Below are 27,706 nucleotides of genomic sequence, written 5' to 3' on the forward strand. Positions count from 1 at the left end.
CACACTGACCTGGGAACTTGCCATTCTGCCCTGGGGTAGGGGGCTGGGATCTGGGGCCCCAGCCACTTGCTTTATCAGAAGGGCCCCCTGGAGTGGGAAGCCGGGGGACAGGCCTTGGAGGCATCTTCCCATTGCAAGGACCTAGACGGGAGAAGGGAAAGGGCAGTAAGCCCAGACCAGTGCCTACCCCAACTGCCCTGCTGGCCTTGGCCTGGCCAGTCCACCAGCCTGCAGTAGCTTCTAGGGCAAACACAACTTCCAAAGAGGGTACATTGCCAGGTCAGGAAAAGCCCAGTTCCTGTGGGTCACAGCTTGCTCTGGGGACCAGGTGACCCAGCCACCTTACACATTCCTGCTATTTGCCCACCCAGCCCCAAGGCCTTTCAGCAACATCCCTCCTACCTCCCTCCTGCCCACCTCCTGCCCCTGGGGCCTCACCTGGCTGGGCCCCCAGCCCATTTCCGTTGCCATATCCTGGAGAGGAAAAGCAGGGATGTGCAGGGTAGTATTTGGGAGGGGGGAGGTCCTGAAAGAAGAGGTAGGAGAATGTACAAGACAGAGATAGGGAGCTCTCTCACTTGCCTGGCTTCTGAGGTTTCACACCCCCTTCCAGACCTGTAGGAGAAACAGAAAGACAGCTTCAGAGGGGACCAGCCCCTCCCTAGGAATGAGCCCTCTCTACCTGAGACTGAAACCCTCACTGTATTCAGCTGGTGGACGCCCATTTCCTCCTGGTGTGTATCCTGGGAGGAAGAGCAGGAATGAGGACAGGGGCTGGGGCTGGGGCAGACTTTTGGTAGAGGTGGGAGAGGGGCTCACCTGGCTTTAGAGTGCTCATGCCCCCTCCTAGGCCTGGAGAGAGACAGAGGGAGGCTGAGTGACAGATGGACTCCACTCTGCCCTTTCTCTTTCCCAGGACACAACTCTTTGCCCCATGGAGCCCTATGCCACCTTTTCCCCTCCACCTCTCAGAACTCCATGCCTGCTCCGCCTCTCTCACCTGGCTGGGTCCCTTCACTGGGGAAGGCTCCAGATCCCAGCCTATTTCTATAAACTGGAAAGACAGGCTGGGGGCTGTGAGGGGGACAGGGGTAGAGGGAATAGACTGTTTCTGGAGGTTGCGGGGAGGGGGGGCAATGCTGATACCAATGTCAATTCTAGGAGTTTTCCAACACCAGCAATTTTCAGATACCAGCTGGGTATCCTACAATTCAATTCTGACACTATCTACCGGGACTGAGCCCTTAAATGTGGGATCTACCGGGAGATAGTGTCAGATCCCACATTTAAGGGCTCAGTCCCACAACGCTGTGCCCTCCTTCCACTTCAGGTGCCAGGTGCCAATCCAGGTTGTCGTCAGTGCTTCTGATCAGCCAGCTATATAAAGCAGAGGTTCCCATGATCCCCTCTTTGGATTCAATTAATTTTCTAGAATGGGTCCCAAAACTGAGGAAAACACAGACTAGATCACAAGTTTATTATAAAAGGATTCAGCTCATGCCCAGCCCGTGTGGCTCAGTGCATTGAACTTTGTCCCATGGACTGAGGTCCCAGTTGGATTTCCACCTAAAAAAGTTGCAACCCTCCAATCATGAGGTGGGTTCCCCTGGCAACCAGCCCACCCATAGGTGACCTAGGGGCTTTCCAAAAGTCACCTCATTAACACAACAAAAGAAACCTCGCATTTAGGAAATTCCAAAGCTTTTAGGAGCCAGCTCTGAGCCAGGAATGGGAGGCAGACAAATATATATTTCTTTTTTTTTTTTTATCCTCACCTGAGGATATTTTTTTCCATTTTTTGTTCAGATAGAGTGGGAGGGAGAGAGAGAAAGAGAGAGAGAGAGAGGAAGAGAGAAACATCGACATGAAAGGGACACATGGAGTGGCTGCCCCCGCACAACCAACCAGGGCAGGGAACAAATTGCAACCAAGGTACATGCCCTTAGCGGGAACCGAACCCGGGTCTCTCTGGACCACAGCCTGACGCTCTAACCGCTGAGCCAAACTGGCCAAGGCTATTTCTTATATTTATTTATTTATTTTTGTTAATCCTTCCCCTGAGGATATTTTTGCCATTGATTTTTAGAGAGAGTGGAAGGGAAGGAAGAAGGAGGAAAAGAGGGAGAGAGATCAAGAGAGAGAAACATTGACATGAAAGAGACACATGGATCAGCTGCCTCCTGCGCTTGCCTGACTGGGGTCCACGGATCCAACCAGCTGACCCTTCGGTGCTCCAACCGCAGCCCTAACCACTGAGTGATACTGTCCAGAGCTATATTTCTTATTATAAATCACAGTATCACAGAGTGGGTAGAGAGAAAGGGTTTTTCTGGCTTCTGAGGCTTTATACCTCACCAAAGCCTACAGAAGAGATGGGAGCAGGTGAGGGATCCATTATCCATCCACTGGGCATCTCCTCCAGAACCTAGCATCTGGCCCATCCACCACTTCCCCACCCCACTACCTGGTCCAGGGCCTGTGGAGACAGGAGAGGGAGAGGCAGAAGAAGGCTGGGAGCTGGGCTGCTTTTTCCCCTAGTTTAGGAACCAGAAGCCCTCTCTGCCACATGCCACCTCCATTTACTTGCCAACTCTGTGTTCTCCAAGTCTGACAGGAGCCCACAAGAGGACCATCAGAACAGGGTCTGGGTGAAATCACCAACCCCCCTCCGTGAGCGCCCAACTCTCTTTTTCCAGCTTCTATCAACCCCTCAGGACATACCGGCTTTGTAGCCATCCTGAGCTGGGGGCCAGTAAGGGTGGGAAGGATGAACAGGGGAGTTGGGACCGTGGATAAGGTGGGGTGAAGGCCGGCATGTGTCCTTCAAAGCCAAGCCAGAACCAAGGATCATGGAGCCTGCCTTCAGCCTCTTTCAATCAATCCTGGCCCTCAACAGCCGGGAGGGAAATGGGAGAGGATGCTGACATGCAGATCCCCAACTCACACTCCACCAGTCTCACCTGGCTGGGCTCCCACCCCATTTCCGAAACCTGGAGGGACACATTCAAGTGGAGTGTAAATGGGGGACTGGAAGCTCTGAATTTTAAGAAAATAGAGAAAGTGAGGCAGCATTGAGGCTCACCTGGGTTCTGGGATTTTACACCTGTTCCCACGCCTGGTGGAGAGAAAAGCAACAGGTGAGGGACCCAAGCCCCACCCCTGCACCTCCCCAGAACCTGGCCTACCCATACCTGGTCCATAGCCGTTTTGAGATGCAGGGCCTGTGGGAAGAAGGTGGGGAATTATAAAGCTGGCTGTGGGCTACAGGGCTGAGGCCAGCACTGGGGGTCCCCTGGTCCTGCCTCCAACTCTGGCACCATTGTCCTTGGTGCCCCTGACACCCTCGATCCCTGAACAAGGTAAATCCCTCTTCTTCGAGTCATGCACAGACACCTACCTGCTCAATGCACTGATTATTAAGGGAGGTGGTCAAAGGGAGAAGCCTGAGAGAGATGAGCGGGGACAGGATGGCTGTCCTCTCACCCCTTTCTAGGCCTGGGGAGACAGAGAGGCTAACAGAACCTCTGCCAGGCCTCCCAGCTCTTCCTTCTCTCCTCCTTCCCATTCCTCAGGACCCAAGCCCAGCTCCCCTCACCCAGCCCAGACAATCCCAGTCCATTTCCATTACCGTATACTGGGGAGGAACACTGGGCTGGCCTGAGGGCAGTATGTGGGTGGGTTCAGTAAAATCAGCACAGAGTCAGGTAGCCTCAGAGTGGACGTGGGGGTGCCAGGGGTCTTTCACGTCACCTGGAATCTGAGGTTTCACTCTCCCTCCCAGGCCATTGGTCAATATCCCATCTGCCCAATACTGGGCATCTAGGTTTCTTCGCCACAGCCTGCCCCAACACCTGCCCCAGTTCCTAACCCTGAACTCTCTTTCTAAGAAGCTGGACTCCTGCCCAGGAGAAAGCTGATGCAGATCCTGGAGGGAGACAGGGATTTTTGTAGGGTGTGCTCTGGCTACAGAGGTTACATGAATAGAGAGACAAGACTACAGCAGGACTCAACCGGCTTCTGGGGCTTCAAGCTCACCCCAAAGCCTAGAGAAGATTTACTAGCAGGTGAGGAACCTTGGAATCCCCTCTCAGGGCGTCCACAGGTTCCTACCCAATCCTACCTGCTCCATATCCATTCTGGGCTGCTGGGCCTGGGGGAAAGGGAGGGTGAGCTGAAAAGCATAGTGGTCTGGCTGAGTTGGGGGTAGGGTCCCACTCTTGGACCAAAGCAGAAAACTGTGTTGAAGAGGCTTCTGCCTAGAGCCCCTCAATTATTCACCAATCCTGCCCCTCCGAGGCCTGGGTGGGAGGCAGGAGGAGAAACCCAGACATAGACACACAGCCTCCCACTAGTCCTACCTGGCTGCACTCCCCACCTGTTCCTAAATCCTGGGGGCACATTTCCAAGTGGGGTGTCAATGGGGGGCAGGGAGCTCTGAGGTTTGAGAAGGTGGAGAAAGACAGGCAGGGTTGAGGCTCACCTGGCTTCTGGAGTTTCACACCTGCTCCAACGCCTGGTGGAGAGACAGGCATCAGGTGAGGGACCCAAGCCCCACCCCGGCACCTCCCCAGAACCCTGGCCTACCCATACCTGGTCCATAGCCATTTTGAGCTGCAGGGCCTGCGGGGAGAATGTAGGGAAATGATAAGCTGGCTGTGGGCAATGAGGCTGAGGCCAGCACACGGGGTCCAGCACAGATCATCCCAGTCCATTTCCATTATCGTATCCTGGGGAGGAAACCTGCGCTGGCCTGAAGGGCAGTATGTGGAGGGGTTCAGTAAAGGGTGACAGAGATAGGCAGCCACAGAGGTGAAGTGGTGGTGCCGGGGGACTTTCACCTCACCTGGATTCTGAGGTTTCACTCCCCCTCCCAGGACATTGGTCAATACCCCATCACCCCAACACTGGGCATCAAGTTCTCTGTACCAGAGCCAGCTCCAGCCCCTCCTCCAGCTCCTGTCCCAGCACCTGCCGCAGCCCCTTCCCCAGTTTCTAACTGTGCCCTCTATTTCTAAAAAGCTGGGCTCCTGCCCCAGAGAAATGTGATGAAGATCCTGCATGGCGACAGAGATTTGAGTATGGGGAGCTCTAGCTCCAGAGGATATGAGACAAGAAAGACAAGAATAGAGGAGGACCCACCAGGATTCTGGGCTTCAAGCCCCCTACTGAAAGCCTGAGAGGGTGAGGGACCTTTGAGCACCTGCTCAGGGCCTCCCGGGTTTCCTACACATTCCTACCTGCTCCATATCCATTCTGGGCTGCTGGGCCAGGGGAAAAAGGACGGGTTTGGCTGAGTTGGGGGTAGGGTCCCACTCTTGGACCAAGCCAGAAAACTGTGTTGAAGAGGCTTCTGCCTAGAGCCCCTCAATTATTCACCAATCCTGCCCCTCCGAGGCCTGGGTGGGAGGCAGTAGGAGAAACCCAGAAATAGACACACAGCCTCCCACTAGTCCTACCTGGCTGCACTCACCACCTGTTCTTAAATCCTGGGGGCACATTTCCAAGTGGGGTGTCAATGGGGGGCAGAGAGCTCTGAGGTTTGAGAAGGTGGAGAAAGACAGGCAGGGTTGAGGCTCACCTGGCTTCTGGGGTTTCACACCTGCTCCAACGCCTGGTGGAGAGACAGGCAACAGGTGAGGGACCCAAGCTCAACCACTGCACCTCCCCAGAACCCTGGCCTACCCATACCTGGTCCATAGCCATTTTGAGCTGCAGGGCCTGTGGAGAGACGGTGGGGGATTGATAAAGCTGGCTGTGGCCCACGGAGGTCCCTTGTCTTGCCTCCAACTCCTCCCCCATGGTCCTTGGTGCCCTTGACACCCTCGACTCCTGAAGCTGGTAGTGTCCCTCTTCTTGGAGTCATGCACAGACCCCTGCTCTCTGCACTCATTATTAAGGGAGGTGGTTCAAGCGAGAGCCCTGAGAGATATGAGGGGGACAGGATGGCTGTCCCCAGCCCTTTCTAGCCCTGGGGAGACAGAGAGGCTCACAAAACCTCTGCCAGGCCTCCCAGCTCTTCCTTCTCTCCACCTTCCCCATCCCTCAGGACGTGGCCCAGCTCAGCTCACCCAGCCCAAGCAATCCCAGTCCATTTCCATTATCGTATCCTGGGGAGGAAACCTGGGCTGGCCTGAGGGGCAGTATGTGGAGGGGCTCAGTAAAGGGTGACAGAGATAGGCAGCCTCAGAGGCGAGGTGGGGGTGCCAGGGTTTGTCACCTCACCTGGTTTACTGAGGTTTCACTCCCCCTCCCAGGACATTGATCAATACCCCATCACCCCAAAATTGGACATCTAGTTCTCTTCGCCACAGCCTGCCCCAACACCTGCCCCAGATCCTAACCCGGCACTCTTTCTCAGAAGCTAAGCTCCTGCCCCAGAGAAAGCTGATGCAGATCCTGAATGGAGACAGAAATGTGAGTATGGGTTGCTCTGGCTCCAGAGGTTACGTGATTAGAAAGACAAGACTAGAGCAGGACCCACCCAGCTTCTGGGCTTCATGCCCCCCCCCCAAAGCCTGAAGAAGATTGGGGAGCCGGTGAGGGACCTTTGAGCCCCCTCTCAGGGCCTCCGCCCTTTCCTATGCACTCCTACCTGCTCCATATCCATTCTGGGCTGCTGGGCCTGGGGAAAACGGAGGGGTTTGGCTGAGGTGGAGGTAAGGTCTCTTCTCTTGGACCAAGCCAGAAAGCTTATATCCTAGAGGCTTCCCCCTACTGCCCCTCAATTATTCGCCAATGGTGCCCCTCCAAGGCCTGGTTGGGAGGCAGGAGAAGACAACGTAGACGCGGACACAAAGCCCCGCAACGGTCTCAACTGGCTGTGCTCGCACCCGGTTCCAAAATCTTGATGGGATATTTCCAAGTTGGGTGTGAATGGGGCGCAAGGAGCTCTGAGGTTTGAGAAGGTGGAGAAAGACAGGCAGGGTTGAGGCTCACCTGGCTTCTGGGGTTTCACACCTGCTCCAACGCCTGGTGGAGAGACAGGCATCAGGTGAGGGACCCAAGCCCCACCCCTGCACCTCCCCAGAACCCTGGCCTACCCATACCTGGTCCGTAGCCATTTTGAGCTGCAGGGCCTGTGGAGAGACGGTGGGGGAATGATAAAGCTGGCTGTGGCCTACGGGGGTCCCTTGTCTTGCCTCCAACTCCTCCCCCATGGTCCTTGGTGCCCCTGACACCCTCGACTCCTGAAGCTGGTAGTGTCCCTCTTCTTGGAGTCATGCACAGAACCCTGCTCAATGCACTCATTATTAAGGGAGGTGGTTAAAGAGAGAGACCCGAGAGAGATGCGCGGGGACAGGATGGCTGTCCTCTCGGCCCTTTCTAGCCCTGGCGAGACAGAGAGGCTCACAAAACTTCTGCCAGGCCTCCCAGCTCTTCCTTCTCTTCTTCCCCATCCCTCAGGACCCTGGCCCAGCTCCCTCACCCAATCCAGACAATCCCAGTCCATTTCCATTATCGGATCTTGGGGACCAAACTGGGCTGGCCGGAGGGGCAGTGTGTAGGTGGGTTCAGTAAAATCAAGACAGAGTCAGGTAGCCTCAGAGTGGACGTGGGGGTGCCAGGGTCTTTCACCTCACCTGGTGTCTGAGGTTTCACTCTCCCTCCCAGGCCATTGGTCAATACCCCATCACCCCAAATCTGGACATCTAGTTCTCTGGGCCACAGCTTGCTCCAGGCCCTGCTCCAGCCCCTGCCCATTTCTAACCCTCCCCTGTCTCTCTAAGAAGCCTGGTGTCCTGCCCCAGAGAAAGCTCATGCAGATCCTCGAGAGAGACAGGGATGCGAGTAGAAGGTGCCCTGGCTTCAGAGGGTACATGGATGAGAGACTAGACGACAGCAGGACTTACCGGGCTTCTGAGGCTTCATGCCCCCACCAAAGCCTGAAGGAGATTGGGGAGCAGGTGAGGGACCTGGGAGCCTCCTCTCAGGGTCTCCCAGGTTCTTACCAATGCCTACCTGCTCCATATCCATTCTGGGCTGCTGGGCCTGGGGGAAAGGGAGGGTGAGCTGAAAAGCACAGTGGTCTGGCTGAGTTGGGGGTAGGGTCCCACTCTTGGACCAAGCCAGAAAACTGTGTTGAAGAGGCTTCTGCCTAGAGCCCCTCAATTATTCACCAATCCTGCCCCTCCGAGGCCTGGGTGGGAGGCAGGAGGAGAAACCCAGACATAGACACACAGCCTCCCACTAGTCCTACCTAGCTGCACTCCCCACCTGTTCTTAAATCCTGGGGGCACATTTCCAAGTGGGGTATCAATGGGGGGCAGGGAGCTCTGAGGTTTGAGAAGGTGGAGAAAGACAGGCAGGGTTGAGGCTCACCTGGCTTCTGGGGTTTCACACCTGCTCCAACGCCTGGTGGAGAGACAGGCATCAGGTGAGGGACCCAAGCCCCACCCCTGCACCTCCCCAGAACCCTGGCCTACCCATACCTGGTCCATAGCCATTTTGAGCTGCAGGGCCTGTGGAGAGACGGTGGGGGATTGATAAAGCTGGCTGTGGCCCACATAGGTCCCTTGTCTTGCCTCCAACTCCTCCCCCATGGTCCTTGGTGCCCTTGACACCCTCGACTCCTGAAGCTGGTAGTGTCCCTCTTCTTGGAGTCATGCACAGACCCCTGCTCTCTGCACTCATTATTAAGGGAGGTGGTTCAAGCGAGAGCCCTGAGAGATATGAGGGGGACAGGATGGCTGTCCCCAGCCCTTTCTAGCCCTGGCGAGACAGAGAGGCTCACAAAACCTCTGCCAGGCCTCCCAGCTCTTCCTTCTCTCCACCTTCCCCATCCCTCAGGACGTGGCCCAGCTCAGCTCACCCAGCCCAGAGCAATCCCAGTCCATTTCCATTATCGTATCCTGGGGAAGGAAACCTGGGCTGGCCTGAGGGGCAGTATGTGGAGGGGCTCAGTAAAGGGTGACAGAGATAGGCAGCCTCAGAGGTGAGGTGGGGGTGCCAGGGTTTCTCACCTCACCTGGTTTACTGAGGTTTCACTCCCCCTCCCAGGACATTGATCAATACCCCATCACCCCAAAACTGGACATGTAGTTCTCTTCGCCACAGCCTGCCCCAACACCTGCCCCAGTTCCTAACCCGGCACTCTTTCTCAGAAGCTAAGCTCCTGCCCCAGAGAAAGCTGATGCAGATCCTGAATGGAGACAGAAATGTGAGTATGGGTTGCTCTGGCTCCAGAGGTTACGTGATTAGAAAGACAAGACTAGAGCAGGACCCACCCAGCTTCTGGGCTTCATGCCACCCCCCCCCAAAGCCTGAAGAAGATTGGGGAGCCGGTGAGGGACCTTTGAGCCCCCTCTCAGGGCCTCCGCCCTTTCCTATGCACTCCTACCTGCTCCATATCCATTCTGGGCTGCTGGGCCTGGGGAAAACGGAGGGGTTTGGCTGAGGTGGAGGTAAGGTCTCTTCTCTTGGACCAAGCCAGAAAGCTTATATCCTAGAGGCTTCCCCCTACTGCCCCTCAATTATTCGCCAATGGTGCCCCTCCAAGGCCTGGTTGGGAGGCAGGAGAAGACAACGTAGACGCGGACACAAAGCCCCGCAACGGTCTCAACTGGCTGTGCTCGCACCCGGTTCCAAAATCTTGATGGGATATTTCCAAGTTGGGTGTGAATGGGGCGCAAGGAGCTCTGAGGTTTGAGAAGGTGGAGAAAGACAGGCAGGGTTGAGGCTCACCTGGCTTCTGGGGTTTCACACCTGCTCCAACGCCTGGTGGAGAGACAGGCATCAGGTGAGGGACCCAAGCCCCACCCCTGCACCTCCCCAGAACCCTGGCCTACCCATACCTGGTCCGTAGCCATTTTGAGCTGCAGGGCCTGTGGAGAGACAGTGGGGGAATGATAAAGCTGGCTGTGGCCTACGGGGGTCCCTTGTCTTGCCTCCAACTCCTCCCCCATGGTCCTTGGTGCCCCTGACACCCTCGACTCCTGAAGCTGGTAGTGTCCCTCTTCTTGGAGTCATGCACAGAACCCTGCTCAATGCACTCATTATTAAGGGAGGTGGTTAAAGAGAGAGAGACCCGAGAGGGATGCGCGGGGACAGGATGGCTGTCCTCTCGGCCCTTTCTAGCCCTGGCGAGACAGAGAGGCTCACAAAACCTCTGCCAGGCCTCCCAGCTCTTCCTTCTCTTCTTCCCCATCCCTCAGGACCCTGGCCCAGCTCCCTCACCCAATCCAGACAATCCCAGTCCATTTCCATTATCGGATCTTGGGGACCAAACTGGGCTGGCCTGAGGGGCAGTGTGTAGGTGGGTTCAGTAAAATCAAGACAGAGTCAGGTAGCCTCAGAGTGGACGTGGGGGTGCCAGGGTCTTTCACCTCACCTGGTGTCTGAGGTTTCACTCTCCCTCCCAGGCCATTGGTCAATACCCCATCACCCCAAATCTGGACATCTAGTTCTCTGGGCCACAGCTTGCTCCAGGCCCTGCTCCAGCCCCTGCCCGTTTCTAACCCTCCCCTGTCTCTCTAAGAAGCCTGGTGTCCTGCCCCAGAGAAAGCTCATGCAGATCCTCGAGAGAGACAGGGATGCGAGTAGAAGGTGCCCTGGCTTCAGAGGGTACATGGATGAGAGACTAGACGACAGCAGGACTTACCGGGCTTCTGAGGCTTCATGCCCCCACCAAAGCCTGAAGGAGATTGGGGAGCAGGTGAGGGACCTGGGAGCCTCCTCTCAGGGTCTCCCAGGTTCTTACCAACGCCTACCTGCTCCATATCCATTCTGGGCTGCTGGGCCTGGGGGAAAGGGAGGGTGAGCTGAAAAGCACAGTGGTCTGGCTGAGTTGGGGGTAGGGTCTCACTCTTGGACCAAGCCAGAAAACTGTGTTGAAGAGGCTTCTGCCTAGAGCCCCTCAATTATTCACCAATCCTGCCCCTCCGAGGCCTGGGTGGGAGGCAGGAGGAGAAACCCAGACATAGACACACAGCCTCCCACTAGTCCTACCTAGCTGCACTCCCCACCTGTTCTTAAATCCTGGGGGCACATTTCCAAGTGGGGTATCAATGGGGGGCAGGGAGCTCTGAGGTTTGAGAAGGTGGAGAAAGACAGGCAGGGTTGAGGCTCACCTGGCTTCTGGGGTTTCACACCTGCTCCAACGCCTGGTGGAGAGACAGGCAACAGGTGAGGGACCCAAGCTCAACCCCTGCACCTCCCCAGAACCCTGGCCTACCCATACCTGGTCCATAGCCATTTTGAGCTGCAGGGCCTGTGGAGAGAAGGTGGGGGATTGATAAAGCTGGCTGTGGTCCACATAGGTCCCTTGTCTTGCCTCCAACTCCTCCCCCATGGTCCTTGGTGCCCTTGACACCCTCGACTCCTGAAGCTGGTAGTGTCCCTCTTCTTGGAGTCATGCACAGAACCCTGCTCAGCTGCACTCATTATTAAGGGAGGTGGTTCAAGCGAGAGCCCTGAGAGATATGAGGGGGGACAGGATGGCTGTCCCCAGCCCTTTCTAGCCCTGGGGAGACAGAGAGGCTCACAAAACCTCTGCCAGGCCTCCCACCTCTTCCTTCTCTCCACCTTCCCCATCCCTCAGGACGTGGCCCAGCTCAGCTCACCCAGCCCGAGCAATCCCAGTCCATTTCCATTATCGTATCCTGGGGAGGAAACCTGGGCTGGCCTGAGGGGCAGTATGTGGAGGGGCTCAGTAAAGGGTGACAGAGATAGGCAGCCTCAGAGGCGAGGTGGGGGTGCCAGGGTTTCTCACCTCACCTGGTTTACTGAGGTTTCACTCCCCCTCCCAGGACATTGATCAATACCCCATCACCCCAAAACTGGACATGTAGTTCTCTTCGCCACAGCCTGCCCCAACACCTGCCCCAGTTCCTAACCCGGCACTCTTTCTCAGAAGCTAAGCTCCTGCCCCAGAGAAAGCTGATGCAGATCCTGAATGGAGACAGAAATGTGAGTATGGGTTGCTCTGGCTCCAGAGGTTACGTGATTAGAAAGACAAGACTAGAGCAGGACCCACCCAGCTTCTGGGCTTCATGCCCCCCCCCAAAGCCTGAAGAAGATTGGGGAGCCGGTGAGGGACCTTTGAGCCCCCTCTCAGGGCCTCCGCCCTTTCCTATGCACTCCTACCTGCTCCATATCCATTCTGGGCTGCTGGGCCTGGGGAAAAAGGAGGGGTTTGGCTGAGGTGGAGGTAAGGTCTCTTCTCTTGGACCAAGCCAGAAAGCTTATATCCTAGAGGCTTCCCCCTACTGCCCCTCAATTATTCGCCAATGGTGCCCCTCCAAGGCCTGGTTGGGAGGCAGGAGAAGACAACGTAGACGCGGACACAAAGCCCCGCAACGGTCTCAACTGGCTGTGCTCGCACCCGGTTCCAAAATCTTGATGGGATATTTCCAAGTTGGGTGTGAATGGGGCGCAAGGAGCTCTGAGGTTTGAGAAGGTGGAGAAAGACAGGCAGGGTTGAGGCTCACCTGGCTTCTGGGGTTTCACACCTGCTCCAAAGCCTGGTGGAGAGACAGGCATCAGGTGAGGGACCCAAGCCCCACCCCTGCACCTCCCCAGAACCCTGGCCTACCCATACCTGGTCCGTAGCCATTTTGAGCTGCAGGACCTGTGGAGAGACGGTGGGGGAATGATAAAGCTGGCTGTGGCCTACGGGGGTCCCTTGTCTTGCCTCCAACTCCTCCCCCATGTTCCTTGGTGCCCCTGACACCCTCGACTCCTGAAGCTGGTAGTGTCCCTCTTCTTGGAGTCATGCACAGAACCCTGCTCAATGCACTCATTATTAAGGGAGGTGGTTAAAGAGAGAGAGACCCGAGAGGGATGCGCGGGGACAGGATGGCTGTCCTCTCGGCCCTTTCTAGCCCTGGCGAGACAGAGAGGCTCACAAAACCTCTGCCAGGCCTCCCAGCTCTTCCTTCTCTTCTTCCCCATCCCTCAGGACCCTGGCCCAGCTCCCTCACCCAATCCAGACAATCCCAGTCCATTTCCATTATCGGATCTTGGGGACCAAACTGGGCTGGCCTGAGGGGCAGTGTGTAGGTGGGTTCAGTAAAATCAAGACAGAGTCAGGTAGCCTCAGAGTGGACGTGGGGGTGCCAGGGTCTTTCACCTCACCTGGTGTCTGAGGTTTCACTCTCCCTCCCAGGCCATTGGTCAATACCCCATCACCCCAAATCTGGACATCTAGTTCTCTGGGCCACAGCTTGCTCCAGGCCCTGCTCCAGCCCCTGCCCGTTTCTAACCCTCCCCTGTCTCTCTAAGAAGCCTGGTGTCCTGCCCCAGAGAAAGCTCATGCAGATCCTCGAGAGAGACAGGGATGCGAGTAGAAGGTGCCCTGGCTTCAGAGGGTACATGGATGAGAGACTAGACGACAGCAGGACTTACCGGGCTTCTGAGGCTTCATGCCCCCACCAAAGCCTGAAGGAGATTGGGGAGCAGGTGAGGGACCTGGGAGCCTCCTCTCAGGGTCTCCCAGGTTCTTACCAACGCCTACCTGCTCCATATCCATTCTGGGCTGCTGGGCCTGGGGGAAAGGGAGGGTGAGCTGAAAAGCACAGTGGTCTGGCTGAGTTGGGGGTAGGGTCCCACTCTTGGACCAAGCCAGAAAACTGTGTTGAAGAGGCTTCTGCCTAGAGCCCCTCAATTATTCACCAATCCTGCCCCTCCGAGGCCTGGGTGGGAGGCAGGAGGAGAAACCCAGACATAGACACACAGCCTCCCACTAGTCCTACCTGGCTGCACTCCCCACCTGTTCTTAAATCCTGGGGGCACATTTCCAAGTGGGGTGTCAATGGGGGGCAGGGAGCTCTGAGGTTTGAGAAGGTGGAGAAAGACAGGCAGGGTTGAGGCTCACCTGGCTTCTGGGGTTTCACACCTGCTCCAACGCCTGGTGGAGAGACAGGCAACAGGTGAGGGACCCAAGCCCCACCCCTGCACCTCCCCAGAACCCTGGCCTACCCATACCTGGTCCATAGCCATTTTGAGCTGCAGGGCCTGTGGAGAGACGGTGGGGGATTGATAAAGCTGGCTGTGGCCCACGGAGGTCCCTTGTCTTGCCTCCAACTCCTCCCCCATGGTCCTTGGTGCCCTTGACACCCTCGACTCCTGAAGCTGGTAGTGTCCCTCTTCTTGGAGTCATGCACAGAACCCTGCTCAGTGCACTCATTATTAAGGGAGGTGGTTCAAGCGAGAGCCCTGAGAGATATGAGGGGGGACAGGATGGCTGTCCCCAGCCCTTTCTAGCCCTGGGGAGACAGAGAGGCTCACAAAACCTCTGCCAGGCCTCCCAGCTCTTCCTTCTCTCCACCTTCCCCATCCCTCAGGACGTGGCCCAGCTCAGCTCACCCAGCCCGAGCAATCCCAGTCCATTTCCATTATCGTATCCTGGGGAGGAAACCTGGGCTGGCCTGAGGGGCAGTATGTGGTGGGGCTCAGTAAAGGGTGACAGAGATAGGCAGCCTCAGAGGCGAGGTGGGGGTGCCAGGGTTTCTCACCTCACCTGGTTTACTGAGGTTTCACTCCCCCTCCCAGGACATTGATCAATACCCCATCACCCCAAAACTGGACATCTAGTTCTCTTCGCCACAGCCTGCCCCAACACCTGCCCCAGTTCCTAACCCGGCACTCTTTCTCAGAAGCTAAGCTCCTGCCCCAGAGAAAGCTGATGCAGATCCTGAATGGAGACAGAAATGTGAGTATGGGTTGCTCTGGCTCCAGAGGTTACGTGATTAGAAAGACAAGACTAGAGCAGGACCCACCCAGCTTCTGGGCTTCATGCCCCCCCCCCAAAGCCTGAAGAAGATTGGGGAGCCGGTGAGGGACCTTTGAGCCCCCTCTCAGGGCCTCCGCCCTTTCCTATGCACTCCTACCTGCTCCATATCCATTCTGGGCTGCTGGGCCTGGGGAAAAGGGAGGGGTTTGGCTGAGGTGGAGGTAAGGTCTCTTCTCTTGGACCAAGCCAGAAAGCTTATATCCTAGAGGCTTCCCCCTACTGCCCCTCAATTATTCGCCAATGGTGCCCCTCCAAGGCCTGGTTGGGAGGCAGGAGAAGACAACGTAGACGCGGACACAAAGCCCCGCAACGGTCTCAACTGGCTGTGCTCGCACCCGGTTCCAAAATCTTGATGGGATATTTCCAAGTTGGGTGTGAATGGGGCGCAAGGAGCTCTGAGGTTTGAGAAGGTGGAGAAAGACAGGCAGGGTTGAGGCTCACCTGGCTTCTGGGGTTTCACACCTGCTCCAACGCCTGGTGGAGAGACAGGCATCAGGTGAGGGACCCAAGCCCCACCCCTGCACCTCCCCAGAACCCTGGCCTACCCATACCTGGTCCGTAGCCATTTTGAGCTGCAGGGCCTGTGGAGAGACGGTGGGGGAATGATAAAGCTGGCTGTGGCCTACGGGGGTCCCTTGTCTTGCCTCCAACTCCTCCCCCATGGTCCTTGGTGCCCCTGACACCCTCGACTCCTGAAGCTGGTAGTGTCCCTCTTCTTGGAGTCATGCACAGAACCCTGCTCAATGCACTCATTATTAAGGGAGGTGGTTAAAGAGAGAGAGACCCGAGAGGGATGCGCGGGGACAGGATGGCTGTCCTCTCGGCCCTTTCTAGCCCTGGCGAGACAGAGAGGCTCACAAAACCTCTGCCAGGCCTCCCAGCTCTTCCTTCTCTTCTTCCCCATCCCTCAGGACCCTGGCCCAGCTCCCTCACCCAATCCAGACAATCCCAGTCCATTTCCATTATCGGATCTTGGGGACCAAACTGGGCTGGCCTGAGGGGCAGTGTGTAGGTGGGTTCAGTAAAATCAAGACAGAGTCAGGTAGCCTCAGAGTGGACGTGGGGGTGCCAGGGTCTTTCACCTCACCTGGTGTCTGAGGTTTCACTCTCCCTCCCAGGCCATTGGTCAATACCCCATCACCCCAAATCTGGACATCTAGTTCTCTGGGCCACAGCTTGCTCCAGGCCCTGCTCCAGCCCCTGCCCGTTTCTAACCCTCCCCTGTCTCTCCAAGAAGCCTGGTGTCCTGCCCCAGAGAAAGCTCATGCAGATCCTCGAGAGAGACAGGGATGCGAGTAGAAGGTGCCCTGGCTTCAGAGGGTACATGGATGAGAGACTAGACGACAGCAGGACTTACCGGGCTTCTGAGGCTTCATGCCCCCACCAAAGCCTGAAGGAGATTGGGGAGCAGGTGAGGGACCTGGGAGCCTCCTCTCAGGGTCTCCCAGGTTCTTACCAACGCCTACCTGCTCCATATCCATTCTGGGCTGCTGGGCCTGGGGGAAAGGGAGGGTGAGCTGAAAAGCACAGTGGTCTGGCTGAGTTGGGGGTAGGGTCCCACTCTTGGACCAAGCCAGAAAACTGTGTTGAAGAGGCTTCTGCCTAGAGCCCCTCAATTATTCACCAATCCTGCCCCTCCGAGGCCTGGGTGGGAGGCAGGAGGAGAAACCCAGACATAGACACACAGCCTCCCACTAGTCCTACCTGGCTGCACTCCCCACCTGTTCTTAAATCCTGGGGGCACATTTCCAAGTGGGGTGTCAATGGGGGGCAGGGAGCTCTGAGGTTTGAGAAGGTGGAGAAAGACAGGCAGGGTTGAGGCTCACCTGGCTTCTGGGGTTTCACACCTGCTCCAACGCCTGGTGGAGAGACAGGCAACAGGTGAGGGACCCAAGCCCCACCCCTGCACCTCCCCAGAACCCTGGCCTACCCATACCTGGTCCATAGCCATTTTGAGCTGCAGGGCCTGTGGAGAGACGGTGGGGGATTGATAAAGCTGGCTGTGGCCCACGGAGGTCCCTTGTCTTGCCTCCAACTCCTCCCCCATGGTCCTTGGTGCCCTTGACACCCTCGACTCCTGAAGCTGGTAGTGTCCCTCTTCTTGGAGTCATGCACAGAACCCTGCTCAGTGCACTCATTATTAAGGGAGGTGGTTCAAGCGAGAGCCCTGAGAGATATGAGGGGGGACAGGATGGCTGTCCCCAGCCCTTTCTAGCCCTGGGGAGACAGAGAGGCTCACAAAACCTCTGCCAGGCCTCCCAGCTCTTCCTTCTCTCCACCTTCCCCATCCCTCAGGACGTGGCCCAGCTCAGCTCACCCAGCCCGAGCAATCCCAGTCCATTTCCATTATCGTATCCTGGGGAGGAAACCTGGGCTGGCCTGAGGGGCAGTATGTGGTGGGGCTCAGTAAAGGGTAACAGAGATAGGCAGCCTCAGAGGCGAGGTGGGGGTGCCAGGGTTTGTCACCTCACCTGGTTTACTGAGGTTTCACTCCCCCTCCCAGGACATTGATCAATACCCCATCACCCCAAAACTGGACATCTAGTTCTCTTCGCCACAGCCTGCCCCAACACCTGCCCCAGTTCCTAACCCGGCACTCTTTCTCAGAAGCTAAGCTCCTGCCCCAGAGAAAGCTGATGCAGATCCTGAATGGAGACAGAAATGTGAGTATGGGTTGCTCTGGCTCCAGAGGTTACGTGATTAGAAAGACAAGACTAGAGCAGGACCCACCCAGCTTCTGGGCTTCATGCCCCCCCCCCAAAGCCTGAAGAAGATTGGGGAGCCGGTGAGGGACCTTTGAGCCCCCTCTCAGGGCCTCCGCCCTTTCCTATGCACTCCTACCTGCTCCATATCCATTCTGGGCTGCTGGGCCTGGGGAAAAAGGAGGGGTTTGGCTGAGGTGGAGGTAAGGTCTCTTCTCTTGGACCAAGCCAGAAAGCTTATATCCTAGAGGCTTCCCCCTACTGCCCCTCAATTATTCGCCAATGGTGCCCCTCCAAGGCCTGGTTGGGAGGCAGGAGAAGACAACGTAGACGCGGACACAAAGCCCCGCAACGGTCTCAACTGGCTGTGCTCGCACCCGGTTCCAAAATCTTGATGGGATATTTCCAAGTTGGGTGTGAATGGGGCGCAAGGAGCTCTGAGGTTTGAGAAGGTGGAGAAAGACTGGCAGGGTTGAGGCTCACCTGGCTTCTGGGGTTTCACACCTGCTCCAAAGCCTGGTGGAGAGACAGGCATCAGGTGAGGGACCCAAGCCCCACCCCTGCACCTCCCCAGAACCCTGGCCTACCCATACCTGGTCCGTAGCCATTTTGAGCTGCAGGGCCTGTGGAGAGACGGTGGGGGAATGATAAAGCTGGCTGTGGCCTACGGGGGTCCCTTGTCTTGCCTCCAACTCCTCCCCCATGGTCCTTGGTGCCCCTGACACCCTCGACTCCTGAAGCTGGTAGTGTCCCTCTTCTTGGAGTCATGCACAGAACCCTGCTCAATGCACTCATTATTAAGGGAGGTGGTTAAAGAGAGAGAGACCCGAGAGGGATGCGCGGGGACAGGATGGCTGTCCTCTCGGCCCTTTCTAGCCCTGGCGAGACAGAGAGGCTCACAAAACCTCTGCCAGGCCTCCCAGCTCTTCCTTCTCTTCTTCCCCATCCCTCAGGACCCTGGCCCAGCTCCCTCACCCAATCCAGACAATCCCAGTCCATTTCCATTATCGGATCTTGGGGACCAAACTGGGCTGGCCTGAGGGGCAGTGTGTAGGTGGGTTCAGTAAAATCAAGACAGAGTCAGGTAGCCTCAGAGTGGACGTGGGGGTGCCAGGGTCTTTCACCTCACCTGGTGTCTGAGGTTTCACTCTCCCTCCCAGGCCATTGGTCAATACCCCATCACCCCAAATCTGGACATCTAGTTCTCTGGGCCACAGCTTGCTCCAGGCCCTGCTCCAGCCCCTGCCCGTTTCTAACCCTCCCCTGTCTCTCTAAGAAGCCTGGTGTCCTGCCCCAGAGAAAGCTCATGCAGATCCTCGAGAGAGACAGGGATGCGAGTAGAAGGTGCCCTGGCTTCAGAGGGTACATGGATGAGAGACTAGACGACAGCAGGACTTACCGGGCTTCTGAGGCTTCATGCCCCCACCAAAGCCTGAAGGAGATTGGGGAGCAGGTGAGGGACCTGGGAGCCTCCTCTCAGGGTCTCCCAGGTTCTTACCAACGCCTACCTGCTCCATATCCATTCTGGGCTGCTGGGCCTGGGGGAAAGGGAGGGTGAGCTGAAAAGCACAGTGGTCTGGCTGAGTTGGGGGTAGGGTCCCACTCTTGGACCAAGCCAGAAAACTGTGTTGAAGAGGCTTCTGCCTAGAGCCCCTCAATTATTCACCAATCCTGCCCCTCCGAGGCCTGGGTGGGAGGCAGGAGGAGAAACCCAGACATAGACACACAGCCTCCCACTAGTCCTACCTGGCTGCACTCCCCACCTGTTCTTAAATCCTGGGGGCACATTTCCAAGTGGGGTGTCAATGGGGGGCAGGGAGCTCTGAGGTTTGAGAAGGTGGAGAAAGACAGGCAGGGTTGAGGCTCACCTGGCTTCTGGGGTTTCACACCTGCTCCAACGCCTGGTGGAGAGACAGGCAACAGGTGAGGGACCCAAGCCCCACCCCTGCACCTCCCCAGAACCCTGGCCTACCCATACCTGGTCCATAGCCATTTTGAGCTGCAGGGCCTGTGGAGAGACGGTGGGGGATTGATAAAGCTGGCTGTGGCCCACGGAGGTCCCTTGTCTTGCCTCCAACTCCTCCCCCATGGTCCTTGGTGCCCTTGACACCCTCGACTCCTGAAGCTGGTAGTGTCCCTCTTCTTGGAGTCATGCACAGAACCCTGCTCAGTGCACTCATTATTAAGGGAGGTGGTTCAAGCGAGAGCCCTGAGAGATATGAGGGGGGACAGGATGGCTGTCCCCAGCCCTTTCTAGCCCTGGGGAGACAGAGAGGCTCACAAAACCTCTGCCAGGCCTCCCAGCTCTTCCTTCTCTCCACCTTCCCCATCCCTCAGGACGTGGCCCAGCTCAGCTCACCCAGCCCGAGCAATCCCAGTCCATTTCCATTATCGTATCCTGGGGAAGAAACCTGGGCTGGCCTGAGGGGCAGTATGTGGAGGGGCTCAGTAAAGGGTGACAGAGATAGGCAGCCTCAGAGGCGAGGTGGGGGTGCCAGGGTTTCTCACCTCACCTGGTTTACTGAGGTTTCACTCCCCCTCCCAGGACATTGATCAATACCCCATCACCCCAAAACTGGACATGTAGTTCTCTTCGCCACAGCCTGCCCCAACACCTGCCCCAGTTCCTAACCCGGCACTCTTTCTCAGAAGCTAAGCTCCTGCCCCAGAGAAAGCTGATGCAGATCCTGAATGGAGACAGAAATGTGAGTATGGGTTGCTCTGGCTCCAGAGGTTACGTGATTAGAAAGACAAGACTAGAGCAGGACCCACCCAGCTTCTGGGCTTCATGCCCCCCCCCCAAAGCCTGAAGAAGATTGGGGAGCCGGTGAGGGACCTTTGAGCCCCCTCTCAGTGCCTCCGCCCTTTCCTATGCACTCCTACCTGCTCCATATCCATTCTGGGCTGCTGGGCCTGGGGAAAAAGGAGGGGTTTGGCTGAGGTGGAGGTAAGGTCTCTTCTCTTGGACCAAGCCAGAAAGCTTATATCCTAGAGGCTTCCCCCTACTGCCCCTCAATTATTCGCCAATGGTGCCCCTCCAAGGCCTGGTTGGGAGGCAGGAGAAGACAACGTAGACGCGGACACAAAGCCCCGCAACGGTCTCAACTGGCTGTGCTCGCACCCGGTTCCAAAATCTTGATGGGATATTTCCAAGTTGGGTGTGAATGGGGCGCAAGGAGCTCTGAGGTTTGAGAAGGTGGAGAAAGACAGGCAGGGTTGAGGCTCACCTGGCTTCTGGGGTTTCACACCTGCTCCAACGCCTGGTGGAGAGACAGGCATCAGGTGAGGGACCCAAGCCCCACCCCTGCACCTCCCCAGAACCCTGGCCTACCCATACCTGGTCCGTAGCCATTTTGAGCTGCAGGGCCTGTGGAGAGACGGTGGGGGAATGATAAAGCTGGCTGTGGCCTACGGGGGTCCCTTGTCTTGCCTCCAACTCCTCCCCCATGGTCCTTGGTGCCCCTGACACCCTCGACTCCTGAAGCTGGTAGTGTCCCTCTTCTTGGAGTCATGCACAGAACCCTGCTCAATGCACTCATTATTAAGGGAGGTGGTTAAAGAGAGAGAGACCCGAGAGGGATGCGCGGGGACAGGATGGCTGTCCTCTCGGCCCTTTCTAGCCCTGGCGAGACAGAGAGGCTCACAAAACCTCTGCCAGGCCTCCCAGCTCTTCCTTCTCTTCTTCCCCATCCCTCAGGACCCTGGCCCAGCTCCCTCACCCAATCCAGACAATCCCAGTCCATTTCCATTATCGGATCTTGGGGACCAAACTGGGCTGGCCTGAGGGGCAGTGTGTAGGTGGGTTCAGTAAAATCAAGACAGAGTCAGGTAGCCTCAGAGTGGACGTGGGGGTGCCAGGGTCTTTCACCTCACCTGGTGTCTGAGGTTTCACTCTCCCTCCCAGGCCATTGGTCAATACCCCATCACCCCAAATCTGGACATCTAGTTCTCTGGGCCACAGCTTGCTCCAGGCCCTGCTCCAGCCCCTGCCCGTTTCTAACCCTCCCCTGTCTCTCTAAGAAGCCTGGTGTCCTGCCCCAGAGAAAGCTCATGCAGATCCTCGAGAGAGACAGGGATGCGAGTAGAAGGTGCCCTGGCTTCAGAGGGTACATGGATGAGAGACTAGACGACAGCAGGACTTACCGGGCTTCTGAGGCTTCATGCCCCCACCAAAGCCTGAAGGAGATTGGGGAGCAGGTGAGGGACCTGGGAGCCTCCTCTCAGGGTCTCCCAGGTTCTTACCAACGCCTACCTGCTCCATATCCATTCTGGGCTGCTGGGCCTGGGGAAAGGGAGGGTGAGCTGAAAAGCACAGTGGTCTGGCTGAGTTGGGGGTAGGGTCCCACTCTTGGACCAAGCCAGAAAACTGTGTTGAAGAGGCTTCTGCCTAGAGCCCCTCAATTATTCACCAATCCTGCCCCTCCGAGGCCTGGGTGGGAGGCAGGAGGAGAAACCCAGACATAGACACACAGCCTCCCACTAGTCCTACCTAGCTGCACTCCCCACCTGTTCTTAAATCCTGGGGGCACATTTCCAAGTGGGGTGTCAGTGGGGGGCAGGGAGCTCTGAGGTTTGAGAAGGTGGAGAAAGACAGGCAGGGTTGAGGCTCACCTGGCTTCTGGGGTTTCACACCTGCTCCAACGCCTGGTGGAGAGACAGGCAACAGGTGAGGGACCCAAGCCCCACCCCTGCACCTCCCCAGAACCCTGGCCTACCCATACCTGGTCCATAGCCATTTTGAGCTGCAGGGCCTGTGGAGAGACGGTGGGGGATTGATAAAGCTGGCTGTGGCCCACGGAGGTCCCTTGTCTTGCCTCCAACTCCTCCCCCATGGTCCTTGGTGCCCTTGACACCCTCGACTCCTGAAGCTGGTAGTGTCCCTCTTCTTGGAGTCATGCACAGAACCCTGCTCAGTGCACTCATTATTAAGGGAGGTGGTTCAAGCGAGAGCCCTGAGAGATATGAGGGGGGACAGGATGGCTGTCCCCAGCCCTTTCTAGCCCTGGGGAGACAGAGAGGCTCACAAAACCTCTGCCAGGCCTCCCAGCTCTTCCTTCTCTCCACCTTCCCCATCCCTCAGGACGTGGCCCAGCTCAGCTCACCCAGCCCGAGCAATCCCAGTCCATTTCCATTATCGTATCCTGGGGAAGAAACCTGGGCTGGCCTGAGGGGCAGTATGTGGAGGGGCTCAGTAAAGGGTGACAGAGATAGGCAGCCTCAGAGGCGAGGTGGGGGTGCCAGGGTTTCTCACCTCACCTGGTTTACTGAGGTTTCACTCCCCCTCCCAGGACATTGATCAATACCCCATCACCCCAAAACTGGACATCTAGTTCTCTTCGCCACAGCCTGCCCCAACACCTGCCCCAGTTCCTAACCCGGCACTCTTTCTCAGAAGCTAAGCTCCTGCCCCAGAGAAAGCTGATGCAGATCCTGAATGGAGACAGAAATGTGAGTATGGGTTGCTCTGGCTCCAGAGGTTACGTGATTAGAAAGACAAGACTAGAGCAGGACCCACCCAGCTTCTGGGCTTCATGCCCCCCCCCCCCCGAAAGCCTGAAGAAGATTGGGGAGCCAGTGAGGGACCTTTGAGCCCCCTCTCAGGGCCTCCGCCCTTTCCTATGCACTCCTACCTGCTCCATATCCATTCTGGGCTGCTGGGCCTGGGGAAAAAGGAGGGGTTTGGCTGAGGTGGAGGTAAGGTCTCTTCTCTTGGACCAAGCCAGAAAGCTTATATCCTAGAGGCTTCCCCCTACTGCCCCTCAATTATTCGCCAATGGTGCCCCTCCAAGGCCTGGTTGGGAGGCAGGAGAAGACAACGTAGACGCGGACACAAAGCCCCGCAACGGTCTCAACTGGCTGTGCTCGCACCCGGTTCCAAAATCTTGATGGGATATTTCCAAGTTGGGTGTGAATGGGGCGCAAGGAGATCTGAGGTTTGAGAAGGTGGAGAAAGACAGGCAGGGTTGAGGCTCACCTGGCTTCTGGGGTTTCACACCTGCTCCAACGCCTGGTGGAGAGACAGGCATCAGGTGAGGGACCCAAGCCCCACCCCTGCACCTCCCCAGAACCCTGGCCTACCCATACCTGGTCCGTAGCCATTTTGAGCTGCAGGGCCTGTGGAGAGACGGTGGGGGAATGATAAAGCTGGCTGTGGCCTACGGGGGTCCCTTGTCTTGCCTCCAACTCCTCCCCCTTGGTCCTTGGTGCCCCTGACACCCTCGACTCCTGAAGCTGGTAGTGTCCCTCTTCTTGGAGTCATGCACAGAACCCTGCTCAATGCACTCATTATTAAGGGAGGTGGTTAAAGAGAGAGAGACCCGAGAGGGATGCGCGGGGACAGGATGGCTGTCCTCTCGGCCCTTTCTAGCCCTGGCGAGACAGAGAGGCTCACAAAACCTCTGCCAGGCCTCCCAGCTCTTCCTTCTCTTCTTCCCCATCCCTCAGGACCCTGGCCCAGCTCCCTCACCCAATCCAGACAATCCCAGTCCATTTCCATTATCGGATCTTGGGGACCAAACTGGGCTGGCCTGAGGGGCAGTGTGTAGGTGGGTTCAGTAAAATCAAGACAGAGTCAGGTAGCCTCAGAGTGGACGTGGGGGTGCCAGGGTCTTTCACCTCACCTGGTGTCTGAGGTTTCACTCTCCCTCCCAGGCCATTGGTCAATACCCCATCACCCCAAATCTGGACATCTAGTTCTCTGGGCCACAGCTTGCTCCAGGCCCTGCTCCAGCCCCTGCCCGTTTCTAACCCTCCCCTGTCTCTCTAAGAAGCCTGGTGTCCTGCCCCAGAGAAAGCTCATGCAGATCCTCGAGAGAGACAGGGATGCGAGTAGAAGGTGCCCTGGCTTCAGAGGGTACATGGATGAGAGACTAGACGACAGCAGGACTTACCGGGCTTCTGAGGCTTCATGCCCCCACCAAAGCCTGAAGGAGATTGGGGAGCAGGTGAGGGACCTGGGAGCCTCCTCTCAGGGTCTCCCAGGTTCTTACCAACGCCTACCTGCTCCATATCCATTCTGGGCTGCTGGGCCTGGGGGAAAGGGAGGGTGAGCTGAAAAGCACAGTGGTCTGGCTGAGTTGGGGGTAGGGTCCCACTCTTGGACCAAGCCAGAAAACTGTGTTGAAGAGGCTTCTGCCTAGAGCCCCTCAATTATTCACCAATCCTGCCCCTCCGAGGCCTGGGTGGGAGGCAGGAGGAGAAACCCAGACATAGACACACAGCCTCCCACTAGTCCTACCTAGCTGCACTCCCCACCTGTTCCTAAATCCTGGGGGCACATTTCCAAGTGGGGTGTCAATGGGGGGCAGGGAGCTCTGAGGTTTGAGAAGGTGGAGAAAGACAGGCAGGGTTGAGGCTCACCTGGCTTCTGGGGTTTCACACCTGCTCCAACGCCTGGTGGAGAGACAGGCAACAGGTGAGGGACCCAAGCCCCACCCCTGCACCTCCCCAGAACCCTGGCCTACCCATACCTGGTCCATAGCCATTTTGAGCTGCAGGGCCTGTGGAGAGACGGTGGGGGATTGATAAAGCTGGCTGTGGCCCACGGAGGTCCCTTGTCTTGCCTCCAACTCCTCCCCCATGGTCCTTGGTGCCCTTGACACCCTCGACTCCTGAAGCTGGTAGTGTCCCTCTTCTTGGAGTCATGCACAGAACCCTGCTCAGTGCACTCATTATTAAGGGAGGTGGTTCAAGCGAGAGCCCTGAGAGATATGAGGGGGGACAGGATGGCTGTCCCCAGCCCTTTCTAGCCCTGGGGAGACAGAGAGGCTCACAAAACCTCTGCCAGGCCTCCCAGCTCTTCCTTCTCTCCACCTTCCCCATCCCTCAGGACGTGGCCCAGCTCAGCTCACCCAGCCCGAGCAATCCCAGTCCATTTCCATTATCGTATCCTGGGGAAGAAACCTGGGCTGGCCTGAGGGGCAGTATGTGGAGGGGCTCAGTAAAGGGTGACAGAGATAGGCAGCCTCAGAGGCGAGGTGGGGGTGCCAGGGTTTCTCACCTCACCTGGTTTACTGAGGTTTCACTCCCCCTCCCAGGACATTGATCAATACCCCATCACCCCAAAACTGGAGATGTAGTTCTCTTCGCCACAGCCTGCCCCAACACCTGCCCCAGTTCCTAACCCGGCACTCTTTCTCAGAAGCTAAGCTCCTGCCCCAGAGAAAGCTGATGCAGATCCTGAATGGAGACAGAAATGTGAGTATGGGTTGCTCTGGCTCCAGAGGTTACGTGATTAGAAAGACAAGACTAGAGCAGGACCCACCCAGCTTCTGGGCTTCATGCCGCCCCCCCAAAGCCTGAAGAAGATTGGGGAGCCGGTGAGGGACCTTTGAGCCCCCTCTCAGGGCCTCCGCCCTTTCCTATGCACTCCTACCTGCTCCATATCCATTCTGGGCTGCTGGGCCTGGGGAAAAAGGAGGGGTTTGGCTGAGGTGGAGGTAAGGTCTCTTCTCTTGGACCAAGCCAGAAAGCTTATATCCTAGAGGCTTCCCCCTACTGCCCCTCAATTATTCGCCAATGGTGCCCCTCCAAGGCCTGGTTGGGAGGCAGGAGAAGACAACGTAGACGCGGACACATAGCCCCGCAGCGGTCTCAACTGGCTGTGCTCGCACCCGGTTCCAAAATCTTGATGGGATATTTCCAAGTTGGGTGTGAATGGGGCGCAAGGAGCTCTGAGGTTTGAGAAGGTGGAGAAAGACAGGCAGGGTTGAGGCTCACCTGGCTTCTGGGGTTTCACACCTGCTCCAACGCCTGGTGGAGAGACAGGCATCAGGTGAGGGACCCAAGCCCCACCCCTGCACCTCCCCAGAACCCTGGCCTACCCATACCTGGTCCATAGCCATTTTGAGCTGCAGGGCCTGTGGAGAGACGGTGGGGGAATGATAAAGCTGGCTGTGGCCTACGGGGGTCCCTTGTCTTGCCTCCAACTCCTCCCCCATGGTCCTTGGTGCCCCTGACACCCTCGACTCCTGAAGCTGGTAGTGTCCCTCTTCTTGGAGTCATGCACAGAACCCTGCTCAATGCACTCATTATTAAGGAGGTGGTTAAAGAGAGAGAGACCCGAGAGGGATGCGCGGGGACAGGATGGCTGTCCTCTCGGCCCTTTCTAGCCCTGGCGAGACAGAGAGGCTCACAAAACCTCTGCCAGGCCTCCCAGCTCTTCCTTCTCTTCTTCCCCATCCCTCAGGACCCTGGCCCAGCTCCCTCACCCAATCCAGACAATCCCAGTCCATTTCCATTATCGGATCTTGGGGACCAAACTGGGCTGGCCTGAGGGGCAGTGTGTAGGTGGGTTCAGTAAAATCAAGACAGAGTCAGGTAGCCTCAGAGTGGACGTGGGGGTGCCAGGGTCTTTCACCTCACCTGGTGTCTGAGGTTTCACTCTCCCTCCCAGGCCATTGGTCAATACCCCATCACCCCAAATCTGGACATCTAGTTCTCTGGGCCACAGCTTGCTCCAGGCCCTGCTCCAGCCCCTGCCCGTTTCTAACCCTCCCCTGTCTCTCTAAGAAGCCTGGTGTCCTGCCCCAGAGAAAGCTCATGCAGATCCTCGAGAGAGACAGGGATGCGAGTAGAAGGTGCCCTGGCTTCAGAGGGTACATGGATGAGAGACTAGACGACAGCAGGACTTACCGGGCTTCTGAGGCTTCATGCCCCCACCAAAGCCTGAAGGAGATTGGGGAGCAGGTGAGGGACCTGGGAGCCTCCTCTCAGGGTCTCCCAGGTTCTTACCAACGCCTACCTGCTCCATATCCATTCTGGGCTGCTGGGCCTGGGGGAAAGGGAGGGTGAGCTGAAAAGCACAGTGGTCTGCCTGAGTTGGGGGTAGGGTCCCACTCTTGGACCAAGCCAGAAAACTGTGTTGAAGAGGCTTCTGCCTAGAGCCCCTCAATTATTCACCAATCCTGCCCCTCCGAGGCCTGGGTGGGAGGCAGGAGGAGAAACCCAGACATAGACACACAGCCTCCCACTAGTCCTACCTAGCTGCACTCCCCACCTGTTCTTAAATCCTGGGGGCACATTTCCAAGTGGGGTGTCAATGGGGGGCAGGGAGCTCTGAGGTTTGAGAAGGTGGAGAAAGACAGGCAGGGTTGAGGCTCACCTGGCTTCTGGGGTTTCACACCTGCTCCAACGCCTGGTGGAGAGACAGGCAACAGGTGAGGGACCCAAGCCCCACCCCTGCACCTCCCCAGAACCCTGGCCTACCCATACCTGGTCCATAGCCATTTTGAGCTGCAGGGCCTGTGGAGAGACGGTGGGGGATTGATAAAGCTGG

General features: G+C 57.2%; 1 protein-coding gene across 1 annotated transcript in view; it reads right to left on the reverse strand.

The window, feature by feature from the left end:
* The window catches only part of LOC118642148, a 38,508-nt gene that overhangs the window by 8,704 nt on the left and 2,098 nt on the right, over window positions 1-27,706 (reverse strand). The window contains 65 exon segments of the mRNA XM_036279748.1: window positions 10-141; window positions 439-474; window positions 583-615; window positions 683-743; window positions 1,001-1,054; window positions 2,465-2,476; window positions 3,192-3,221; window positions 3,398-3,495; window positions 4,121-4,150; window positions 4,481-4,513; window positions 4,591-4,620; window positions 5,579-5,611; window positions 5,689-5,718; window positions 6,593-6,622; window positions 6,937-6,969; window positions 7,047-7,076; window positions 7,851-7,883; window positions 7,960-7,989; window positions 8,320-8,352; window positions 8,430-8,459; window positions 9,338-9,367; window positions 9,682-9,714; window positions 9,792-9,821; window positions 10,598-10,630; window positions 10,707-10,736; window positions 11,067-11,099; window positions 11,177-11,206; window positions 12,426-12,458; window positions 12,536-12,565; window positions 12,666-12,820; window positions 13,342-13,374; window positions 13,451-13,480; window positions 13,811-13,843; window positions 13,921-13,950; window positions 14,826-14,855; window positions 15,170-15,202; window positions 15,280-15,309; window positions 16,086-16,118; window positions 16,195-16,224; window positions 16,555-16,587; window positions 18,024-18,053; window positions 18,830-18,862; window positions 18,939-18,968; window positions 19,299-19,331; window positions 19,409-19,438; window positions 20,314-20,343; window positions 20,658-20,690; window positions 20,768-20,797; window positions 21,574-21,606; window positions 21,683-21,712; window positions 22,042-22,074; window positions 22,152-22,181; window positions 23,061-23,090; window positions 23,405-23,437; window positions 23,515-23,544; window positions 24,321-24,353; window positions 24,430-24,459; window positions 24,790-24,822; window positions 24,900-24,929; window positions 25,805-25,834; window positions 26,149-26,181; window positions 26,259-26,288; window positions 27,173-27,202; window positions 27,533-27,565; window positions 27,643-27,672. Of these exon segments, the coding sequence (XP_036135641.1) occupies window positions 10-141; window positions 439-474; window positions 583-615; window positions 683-743; window positions 1,001-1,054; window positions 2,465-2,476; window positions 3,192-3,221; window positions 3,398-3,495; window positions 4,121-4,150; window positions 4,481-4,513; window positions 4,591-4,620; window positions 5,579-5,611; window positions 5,689-5,718; window positions 6,593-6,622; window positions 6,937-6,969; window positions 7,047-7,076; window positions 7,851-7,883; window positions 7,960-7,989; window positions 8,320-8,352; window positions 8,430-8,459; window positions 9,338-9,367; window positions 9,682-9,714; window positions 9,792-9,821; window positions 10,598-10,630; window positions 10,707-10,736; window positions 11,067-11,099; window positions 11,177-11,206; window positions 12,426-12,458; window positions 12,536-12,565; window positions 12,666-12,820; window positions 13,342-13,374; window positions 13,451-13,480; window positions 13,811-13,843; window positions 13,921-13,950; window positions 14,826-14,855; window positions 15,170-15,202; window positions 15,280-15,309; window positions 16,086-16,118; window positions 16,195-16,224; window positions 16,555-16,587; window positions 18,024-18,053; window positions 18,830-18,862; window positions 18,939-18,968; window positions 19,299-19,331; window positions 19,409-19,438; window positions 20,314-20,343; window positions 20,658-20,690; window positions 20,768-20,797; window positions 21,574-21,606; window positions 21,683-21,712; window positions 22,042-22,074; window positions 22,152-22,181; window positions 23,061-23,090; window positions 23,405-23,437; window positions 23,515-23,544; window positions 24,321-24,353; window positions 24,430-24,459; window positions 24,790-24,822; window positions 24,900-24,929; window positions 25,805-25,834; window positions 26,149-26,181; window positions 26,259-26,288; window positions 27,173-27,202; window positions 27,533-27,565; window positions 27,643-27,672 (2,363 nt within the window).

Source organism: Molossus molossus, unplaced genomic scaffold, assembly GCF_014108415.1.
Source record: "Molossus molossus isolate mMolMol1 unplaced genomic scaffold, mMolMol1.p scaffold_m16_p_3, whole genome shotgun sequence".
In the NCBI taxonomy this organism is placed as follows: domain Eukaryota; kingdom Metazoa; phylum Chordata; class Mammalia; order Chiroptera; family Molossidae; genus Molossus; species Molossus molossus.